General features: G+C 33.9%; 1 protein-coding gene and 1 non-coding gene across 2 annotated transcripts; both read right to left on the reverse strand.

Annotated features, from left to right (window-relative positions):
* Positions 1-5355: 5355 nt before the first annotated feature.
* Positions 5356-6309, reverse strand: LOC106664970 (ribose-phosphate pyrophosphokinase 2-like). The gene is given in 2 exon segments (XM_014391084.1): positions 5356-5377; positions 5747-6309. Coding segments are annotated over 2 exon segments (585 nt in total).
* A 2543-nt stretch (positions 6310-8852) lies between these two features.
* On the reverse strand, positions 8853-8925 carry Trnan-auu. Its single transcript has one exon. It is a non-coding gene; the product is annotated as a tRNA-Asn (tRNA).
* Positions 8926-11345: the final 2420 nt, after the last annotated feature.

The raw sequence follows: 11345 nt of genomic DNA on the forward strand, positions 1-11345 counted from the left end.
TTTATGAAGAAAGAAATTCCTGTAGGACGAAAGAATGCATAGAAAAAATGAAATCCAGCTATTCCGAACAGAAATCAGGACATTGAAAAATTTAGTTATTTTTTGTGAAATCAAAAACTTTGGTATTCAATCAAATTAATGCTTAAACGGCATGTATTCCTACAAGGATTTGCAAGAAACACATTAATCACCCTACATAGGTACAAAATTAAAACATAGACTCGATCGAAGACTGAAAAAAAGCACAATTTCACGTTTTCCTAAGCCTTCTCTCGGCTTGAGTTAGTAGTAATCTCGCAAATTCAAAAACTGTAGTCGGAACAAATTTTTATGCAGGCTAAGCGAGAAAAACGGAATCTTAAAAACCTACTCCATCTTCGCAAAATCCGTTTATTAAAATTAATTAAAAATGCATTCATTCCATTAAAAATAAACAGCGACTATATTTATAAAGATTGCTAAACGATAACGGATGTTCTGATATCATTATTAGTAGCAGTACTTTCTACAGTTCTAAAACGCAATTGCATGAGAAACACAAACAAAAGAAAAGTAAAAAAAAAATTACTGAAAGGGCTAAAATCGACAGAAAAATCCCCTGGAACAGACCAAACCTCCTACTACCTGTTACGCTCAGGAAACTGCCAATGATAAGCTATTGTCAGCTTCTTAAATATTAAATAATTCTATAAAACTTCGATGTTTACCGACTGTTGCAAGCAGAAAACAAGATGTTTACAGCAAAATCAAGAAAAGTATGTTTAGAACCAGCTAAATTCAGACCATTCTTCCTGTTAAATCCAATTGGAAAAGTTACTGAGATATTTATTTTATCTTGTTAAACCGAAATGTAGTAGCTAATAGCATTCTCAAAAATTGTGTAGATTCCGCTCGAACTACAAAAATAATCAAATAATGTAGCCACTGAACCCATCCCACTGAATGTGAGGGATTACCTCAAGGTTCATGCCTCTCACCAGAATATTCCACTTTTTATTAACGATGTACTACACCGTAAAGATACAAAAGTCCTATCTTCAATGTATATAACAGGGGTATTCACGATCTTTGTGCTAACCCTGTTAACTCTGTTAGGTTCTGTTAGATCGAGAAAAATGATGACGTAGACTGGTTAGAATCAGCTAATTAACATTGCTTGATCTAACAGGCCAGATCCAATGGTAGATTTGGGTCGAAAATGTAGTCACTTTGCTATCCGTTAGGGCGTACCTAACCAACATGGCAGCCATGAATTTAACAGCTGATTTTGTTTACACTTATTTTTATTCTTAAAAACGCATTAATTAAATCAGACCAATACATTTCTTTTGTTAATTTCTGACCTGTCCTTATACTCTCATTCATAGTTATAGGCTGATAGATATTAGGATACAAGTTAGGTATGTCGGCACGAATTGAAGCATGTCATTTGTTAGTACTTTTCGAGTGCATATAGAGCATTTTGAATGAAAGAGTAGATTAATTTTCCTTTTTTATTAACTTCTAGCATCTTACAATTTAACAAAAAGAAAACCAATCCAAACATCAACAAGCCTTCAAGGACTGTTATAGCTTTATTTTTGGTTCTACCAATCGCCACACGCAACATTGCGGAAAAATTAACGTTTAACCTGCTAAGAAAAGATGGAGAAATTCAAAATCTTACTGGACATTTCTCTATTCGAGTTAACACGAGATAACATCTTACAAACATCGTGAATACCCCTAAAGTTCCATTCAGCTATTATCTCCTCGTGATTCAGAATTGATAGTACACTAAACAGGCTTCAGAACGTGTTGAAAGTACTCGTAAATATTACTGCCACTGCAAGTTCTATATCAATAAGACCAGGAAAATAACCTAAACTCAATTGCAAAGCTGCTGATGAAAGCATTGTATCTAGTTTAAACCGACATGTACTGTTTAACTCGTAAGTGTATCATTATCAGTAAGAGAAATGCGCTTACCGGACATCAAAAAAGCGTACGACACTGTCCGATTTGGGCTTCAAATAGGTCAAAATAAATGTCCTAATTTGCCTATTAAAGTTTATCCATTCACTCTTAAAGTAGAGGTAAATTTATTATTGAGTGCTGCGGTTACACATTATTAGCCAGGACTTTCGTTCCTTTACCTAAAAAGGGTAACATAAAAGTTCACACCTGTCACCAGTACTCAACCACTCCACAAAATAATCTCGAACTGCAGGTAATTTCCTGTCTTCCATAAAAAAATAAATTTGGAGCAATAAAATATGTTTTTGCAATATTGCGCTAACATCCAAAATTCGTAAAAGTTTATCTGCTAGCTGACATTGAATTCTGTTTGTTTAAGATTACAGTAAAAAAAGAAATGAAGCCCATATGGTTTCTATGTTTTTCCATAGATGTAATCAAATTTACGGCAGGATTAACATTTAACGAACAGCGCTTAATGGGAAAAGTTTTGAAAGATGAAGGTAAGATAAAACGAACCTTGAGACTTTTTGACCAATTTGGCTTGTAGGAAGGATAACCTCCTGAAATATTCCCGTGGCGTCAAGGGACACCCTGTAAATGTCTGATATTATTCATAAATTCCCTGTTATTGTATGTATTTTCAAATTTTAGGATTAGACATGTGGTGTAACGTACGTTTTTTAAACCAATTGAAATAATAGGCGTAATAATTAATTAAATATGGCAAGTAGTTAGAGCGTAGTTATACTTTATGCTTTAGTGTTTTCTACGTTTTATAAACAGTCCATAAAATACATAACCTCAACAAGAATGGTTCTTAACTCAGAAATGTCATGTTACACACGTTGAGAACAGTTAAGTATAAGAACATGATAGAACCAATGAAGAAATTGTGAAAGCGATGTGAAAGATACGCTGCACGAGATGAAACATGATTCAAGCAGGGCGGATTAATAAACTGTTCTTCGTTAAGGTAGGAATGGTACCACACATTACCGAGTAAGGTAGTGGTAAGAAAAGTTGTATCTGTAATGTTAATCTTAGATTTATATTGATGCAGTGAGAGGCTGAGGGCACGCCGTTCCATTAACCATCCGACTACACCCACTTCCCAACTTGCACGTGCCTCCACCTCATTACTTGTGTAGCAGCGGTTTTTAATTTGACGAGGTACAGCCGGCCGTTTATTGTGCACTCCTCCCCGTTTACAAATGCGTCCAGATGGTGTGAGATAGGACTGTCGGACATTTGTACACTTCCACCACCCTAATAAGGCCTGATGTTGTCGGCGCTAGTATTTTCAAGGGGTCCTTTGGATAAGGGCCGGCTATTTAATCCTGAAATGCGAGACTGACCGACCTTTAGAAGACGTTTGGCGTTAGGAAATAATAATGAATAAGAATAATCGATTTCGCTACAGCGCACACGCTCTTCGGTTAATTAGAAACAGGGGATTAAATCTGTCTTTTAATTGGGAAGGACATTATGTATAATCTTCTAATTGGATTATTTTTATCTTTTAATACCTATTACAAACAATCAAGTTGCGTAGTTTCAGATTGTTCCGGTTGTACTTCTCAATGGCACATCAAAGATGTTTCTCTAATTAATCGATTAATAAGAAAGTTATACAGAAATAAATATAAATTAACACTATAACGTTAAATTAAATTGGATTGGAATTATGCTTTGTTCGTTTTGAGATACCAAGTATTTAGATTTGGAATAGCATAATTTATCATATTTCCTAAGTATTCCTTATTTAATCTATAATTATATCTGTTTATTTTGGTATTTATTGTTTATCGTCTCTGAATTGTCACCTACACAGCCAACTTTAAGTAGCAAGCACGCCACCGTACGAGCCGCGAACGCGTCAGATCCTCGTGCCTGTTCTTCCGTTGTAATTTTTTTTCCATCCGTCTGATTCCACGCCTGATTTCATCCAGTCGAGAAGTCAAAGGTAGGTCAATCTTCGCTTGCATACACTGGCAAGGGTATTTTTTTTTTTTTCTTAAAGAAGAAAACTAGAAAATTTTTGTTTAACAATATTCTGTAATAAAAATAACAATAAAAACTAGTTGCATCATACATATCTCTGAAGAAGAGAAAAATAGAGCTAGGCAGTAGTATGCTAGAGCCAGAGTAAGAAAGAAAGATAAAGTGGGAATGAGAGAGAGAGAGCGAGGGTGGCAGTAAAAGCTCAACAGTGAGCTAGATAGAATATATGAGTGACAGAGAGCGGGGAGAGAGAGAGAGAGAGAGAGAGAGAGAGAGAGAGAGAGAGAGAGAGAGAGAAAGACGGACAGACAGACGGACGGAAGGCAGGAAGGCAGACAGACAGAAGAAATGAATGCGGTTTCATTTTGTGTCATACTGATCACTCTTTACATTCAACGACATAATTTTATACAATTACAGATTTTAATAATATAATAATAATAATAAAAGTCATTATTAAGAAATACAAAAACATTACACATTTCTTTCTTTATTCATACGCTAGACATAGTCTTAGCCATTGAGGGTGTCTGAGTTAACGCCTTACAACAAAAAAGAAATCTTGACAGAAATAAAGGAAAATAATAATGAAATGCAAATAGAACATAATTAAAATGAATTGCCAAAAAATTCAATTAACATGAACTGCCAAAAAATTCAATTTTCTACATATCTAGTTATTCAGATATCGTGAGATGCGGTCGGGAGTGATGTAGGTTTCAGAAAAACATTTTCTTTGTCGTGCCAACGTTTCGATCTTTTATTGAGATCATCTTCAGGGCTCAATAAAAAATCGAAACGTTGGCACGATAAAGAAAATGTTTTTCTGAAACCTACATCACTCCCGACCGCATCTCACGATATCTCAATAACTATCGATTAACGGTCACTAATCTCTACACATTTCTACATATCTAAAATGATCTATGTACACAAAATATTAATCTAAAATTACATTTAAGACATTTTAATAAAATAGTCATTAACAAATACTTATGTAGGCATAGGTGCTTTTGCAGTTAAATTAAATTACTACGCTGTATGTGCATTGCCAGGCGTTCTTACAGTATTTAACTAAACAATCGAAGTTCCTTCAACTTAAATATTCACTAAATTCCACAATTGTCTATACAGATGTATTAAAATAAACTAACCGGTACTCAGTAAGGATAGGGCAGAAAGCAACAAAATGATAAAAATATTCCTGCTCCCCATGGTTACATATCGGGCACCCTTTTAAGCCGTCATCTAATTATTTTATTATTCGATATTTATTTAGGTAGATTAACTTATTTCTAATGTTTATTAGCCAACTAATCGAACTTGTATTTATTTCGGACCGTACATATTGGCTAACACTACAAAAATGTTTATAGAGAGGATGACGAGGGGTTGCTAAAAAAGTTCTTCTCTCAGTCTATAATCATAAACATTAAATTTTATCTGTTACATTCAATTTTTTTTTAACCTGCAATACATCCAATTTGTCCAAATTACCTTTCTCACAGAGCTTATTTATATCATTTTACCAAAACAGCTTTCTATTGATTATTTCATGAAAACTATTTTAGTATATCTACTAAGTGACACCATTAGACATTTATTTATGTAGCATAAATTTAACTGAAGTGCAAATACAGATAATATATATAAAGTTTGTTCTTTATATTAATTTATAATTATATAATTCAAATTCAAACAATGTTTATACAATATTCGATTTAAAGATATGAAATAAAACAATAGATACAAAACAAATAAGTGATATGTATGCATATATCGATACGATACAGATTCTCCGTTGTGTGTACGTCGGGTGGTTTCCGCAAATATCATTGAAGCGTCAATACACCTAAGTTTAGGACAATCATTCATATGTTCCTCCTGTGGTATTGTGATTGTAACCACGTCTGCTTCGAAGCGGGAAGTGTTTATTCTTGATATAGCAGGTCCGGAGAATATTCCGTGACTGAGTATAGCTTACACTTTAGTGGCTCCGGCGGCCATCAACTTTTCAGCAGCATGACAGTTTGTGCCGCACGTGTCAGTCGTGTCATCAACAAGTATAGCAACCCCGTCTTTCACATCTTCTACAAGGACCATTGAAGCCACTTCGTTTGCCTTGTTCCTTTCCTTGTGGATCAGGGCAAATTCTACATTTAGCCTGTCTGCGATGGATGTCACTCTTTTAGCACCACCGGCAACATGGGAGACGATGATGATATTCCTCCGTTCTGGAATGTTTTCCTTGATCCACTTAAGGACTGCTGGCTCGGCGTAAAGATTGTCGACAGGAATGTCGAAGAAGCCTTGGATCTGTGGGGCGTGAAGGTCCATCGTGATATGCATATATCGTATGTTAAGATAATAATTTGATATAAGATAGGAAGAGAAAACAAATGAGAAGAGAGTGACTGAGAAGAAAAGAAAGATAAATATATAAAAACTAAGATATAGGTACTCGATATAAAGGTATAAAACTATACTATATATAAAGTATAAAATAATAAGTATAAAATTATAAAATATAAAGATCGCTAAATATTAGAAACCTATAAGTCATTAGATACTTAAATAATAAAGTTTGGTGCGTTAATATAAAAACTTTTCAAATTATAATAATTTGAAAAAAATTAAAAATTACAAACCACATGAGGTTCTTAAGGTTTACATTTAAGAATGAAACAGATATTAAGTTATATACATTTCTCATACCTGCTGCTTTTGATGTCATGTAACATATTTTACACAAATACAATAACGTTAGCAATAGTGTTTTTATGAATATTAAAAATTCAGTATTTGAAATGTTATTTTGTTTGACTTGTTTTAAAATAATTGTCAAATCCAAACTGTTTTTCAAATTTCGTTTTCCCAAAAGTAATGCCTCGATTATGGCCAGTAAGGTGATGAAGGGTAGAACAAGCAATTATCTCCTAGTGAAAGTTTTGGTTTATAGGGTCAAAGCTGAGGTTTCATGAAAACTTAAGCGTAGTTTCAAAATCGTTGTTTTTTAATGAAAAACGAGATTTATTGAACGTGCATTTGATTCAAAACTGTGTAACGTAATTCATCGACCACAATAAAATACCAAACTACCTCTGTTTACAATTTCCATTTAAACAGCTCAATCATGTAAATGTCCTTTGGAACAAGGAATGCTCAGGGCGAGTTGAACCCTCGTTAATGGGAGATAAAGATCGAGCCGATACCAAAACTAGTTTTGACATCATCATTTGTCCTATTAAGCCTTCCTCATGGAGGGCCCATATCAATTAAACAACAAGGGCAAACATAATACACGTATTGGAAGTACATAAATCATGTTATCAATATATATTAATATAACAGTCCCTGCTTTTATAAATTAGAACGGTGAAAGTGATAGAAATAACAGTTCACGTCAACTGAAATCAGGTGGAAAAAAGCGTCAGGCGGAAAATTCATGAATAAATTAATAAGCAAAATTGTTACATCGCTCTGGGTTAGGCAGAGATAGCATCAGTTGTCAATTAGGATCAAAACTTTAGCGACTGCTTTATCAAGTCCTTTAATAGCCTTCTCCCCCGATGTTTCGAGTTGCACAAGATCACTTAAAGAACTCAAAGAATTTACATAATTATTGGTGAAATTAATTTTATAATGACAACACTTCGAGCATTTCGTACCTTTTCAAATTTAATTTAATTTCCAACAACTTTTTTAATATATATATCTGGAATTTAATCTTCCGATCTTTCTACCTGATCATTATTTTTGTATTATCAGCCTTATAATCGACTGGATTGGTTGAGATATAACATATTAAAAACCAGATCGGTGAAGCAAGGCGACGTGAAAATCGTCCTATTTGTATTTGGCATAATTGAAACTATCACGTTTGACTATTATCTGAGAGCCAGGATATATCATTTTTGAAACCCACAAGATTCAATCAGGACTGTAAGATTACTAGTTTGTATGACTCAACATTAAACTTAATTGTTATAAAAGCGGTCTTTATGTTTTCTTGTTATTTGGTCGTTACTGATAATTTTGCTCAGGCTCTCTTACCATAGTTGGTCTGTCAGTCGCGTTTCTTCTTGTTTTTTTGTTGTTGTTGGAAATAGTATTATCTACCCATCCAAAGACTCCAGTTTTTAAAAATGACACTGACGATAGCGAGACAGACCAACATCAGCATGTATAGTTAGACTAAAAATGTAACGACCAAAGTTGTTTTTTCTTTTTATAAGTTTCTAATGTCTTCTAGGTTGGTTGATATCCGTAATTAGGCATCCAAGATTATAATGGTTTTTATACCCATTTTATAGCAGAAATAATGTTCAATTACATACGCATGTATGAACGAAATTCCTTAAATGTTATATCCTGCTTTGGTGTAAATTTAACATGTCTGTATTCTTCTTCTCATTCAAAGCATGTTTTTTTGCATTGTACTATTGAACATCTAGAGTCGAGGTACGACTAGAGACGTACAAAAATACTGAGAATTTCCTAACGATGGATATGTATTACTTATTAATTTTATTAGGTTTTGTGGTCCGCTTGACCAAATAAATTCATTTCAATTAATTAAGATTTTGGTTAAGATAAAAAGTCAGTGTCACGTGCGGGATTCGAACCCACGACCTTCGGCTAAATACGCCGGGCTGATCCACTCGGACACCAACTTCCCATCTCAACCTCACCTCTCGAATTTTCTCTCCTTTTTGCCATTTTTCAAATGTCGTGAAATCTATTTGATTTTCGGCGACAAATGAAATGGCCATGGAGAGCTTTAGTGAAGTATACTTCATTTTAACTCATTAAAATCACTAGTTTTCGTGGTCCGCTTGTCCAATTAATATCATTCAATTAATTAAGGTTTTTAGTTGAGATAAAAAAGTCAGTGTCACGAGCGGGATTCGAACCCACGACCTTCGGCTTAATACGCCGCTGCTCTACCACTTGAGCTATCGTGACTTGGATCCACTCGGGCACTAACTTCCCATCTGAACCCCACCTTTTGAATGTTCCCTCTTTTATGCCATTTTTCAAATGTCGTGTACCTAATGTCAATATACTTGAAGTATACTTCAATTTTTGTCATGACATTTTATTAGGCTTCGTATTCCGCTTGACCAAATAGGAGGGTAAATTCAAAAGGTGGCGTTGAGATGGGAAGTAAGTGTCGGAGTGAATCGAAGTCACGATCGCTCAAGTGGTAGTGCAGTGGCGTATTTGGCCGTAGGTCGTGGGTTCGAATCCCGCTTGTGACACTGACCTTTTTATCTCAACCAAAACCTTAATTAATTGAAATTACTTATTAAGTTGTAGGCGGTATTGCAAAAATTCTCTATTAAAGCCATTAGGACATTTATAGATAATGAACTTCAAAAAGTTTTAAACTCCTGACACAAACACTTTAGTTATTTATTAAATCATGACAAAAAATATTAAATTACATTACGTTTTTGACATGAAATGTAATATTTACCATTGACTTGAAGGTTAGTCCTAGACCAGTTTTTGCATAAAATTACCTCGGTTATTTATTATAAATGTCAATTTCCTTTTTAGCTAACGACATAATGAGGTACAATTGCACGTCTGGTTTGATAGTTGGTTATACTATTTGAGTGTTGATGCAGATATTCAATGAACGATGATTGACGTAAGGAAGGCTAGTGCTTTCAGAACTCAGGCTCCCTTTATAAATTAACACTTCAACTGACGACATTCACACTTCGTCCTAATGAAAATAGTTTCATGATTGAATAAATATAACTTCACTTTTAATTTTTCATCATTAATAGTGTATTAATTTTGCAATTTTAGAATTTGCTTGATTTTGTTCGTCGCATCTGAGATTTTAACATTGATCTTCGAGCAAGTATTTGCAAATAATAAGTACAATTAAATAATTCATTTATTAATCAATAATATGCAGTCATTCCTAGTGACTTCCTTAAATTGAAATTTTTCAAATAATCTTTCTGCCGCTTTCATCGATCTACCGGAATCTGTTTACGCTTAAAATTCTATTTTTATGTAAATTCAAGGCTAAAATAAAATAAAACGTTTACGGTTAAAGCTAAAACTTGATGTTAACTATAGGAATGCGAGTAAAACTAGAAATAGAATTGAAAATGGCTTTAAAAGTGAAGATTTTATTCAAAGCCGATAAAAATCGAATATTTTTTATGGATTATTCAGTTTATACGACAATTCAAAACCTTAATAAATAAAATAAATTTATTATTTTCTTGATATATAACAAGGTTTTATTATAATTTCACTGAATGACATACCTTACAGGTCAAAAAGACATTTATTTCGACATCTTTCATTTTGTATGTGGTTTTATTCTTTTTATTTCATATTTGTATACATAAATGCATAGATCAACTATATATTATATGTTGTACATAAAACGTACTACAGTGAACTACTTGAAGAATTCTCTCTTTCTATGTCTTTCTCACTCTCTCTCTCTCTCTCTCTCTCTCTCTCTCTCTATATATAANATATTACTTTCTAGTGAACATTTTATCTTATTATGTAAGAGTTTTGTTTGTGTTATGTGAGAACTTACTAGACATTCTTTAAACCTGAAATTGGAATTTCCTGTACTTACAAAATTAGGGGCAGTCATTCTTTTCAGGAGAAATTTGACAGCGCTAAATTTGCGCCATTATGAAAGACAGAAATTCTGATTTGTTGACTGGATATTCCAGCTAGAACTGGCTTAAACAAAAATGCTTTCCATGTTAGTTTTCCCGTTGACTGGAGAATCAATTCCAATTAATTCTACGCACTGGAATCGCGATGACCGGAAAAATATTCAAGCGCGTAGGCAAAGGAGAATCGAGAAATCTGTTAATGTCAATTAAATCCGGCTGATAATGACATCTCACTAACAAGCCGTCGGAATTGACACAAGAAAAATACCAAGCCCCCTGGGCTTTTTTCCACCTTTTTACTAAGTAACACCACTGATTTGTTTAGCGGCATGATTTATGGTGGATTCAGTAACAACGAGTCGTGGGTCGCCCTTAGATGATTTACACTAGGTTAATTTGATTTTTATTAATACGAGTGAATTTGTCCGTGTTGGCGATTCGGCTTGGGGACGATCAATTTGAATTTATTTCGAAACGTTTAATAACGTATAATCAGGGATGTTGTTTGGCAAGAGGTGGGTTGCGAAAGGCCCGGACTGTCTTCAGATAGCTTTTGGCGTCGTTGATCACTTATTAAATTCCCATTATGTCACTTCCTATTTACAACTGGTTCTCATTCCTTTTACATCCGTCTAGTGAAAACAATAAGAAACCAGTTGTTCAGCTTTCTCGGATGATTTGGAAGAATTTTTGAAATTAGAACATTAAACAAACAAAACA

This window comes from Cimex lectularius, unplaced genomic scaffold, assembly GCF_000648675.2.
Source record: "Cimex lectularius strain Harlan isolate CLEC.00 unplaced genomic scaffold, Clec_2.1 scaffold225, whole genome shotgun sequence".
Classification (NCBI taxonomy): domain Eukaryota; kingdom Metazoa; phylum Arthropoda; class Insecta; order Hemiptera; family Cimicidae; genus Cimex; species Cimex lectularius.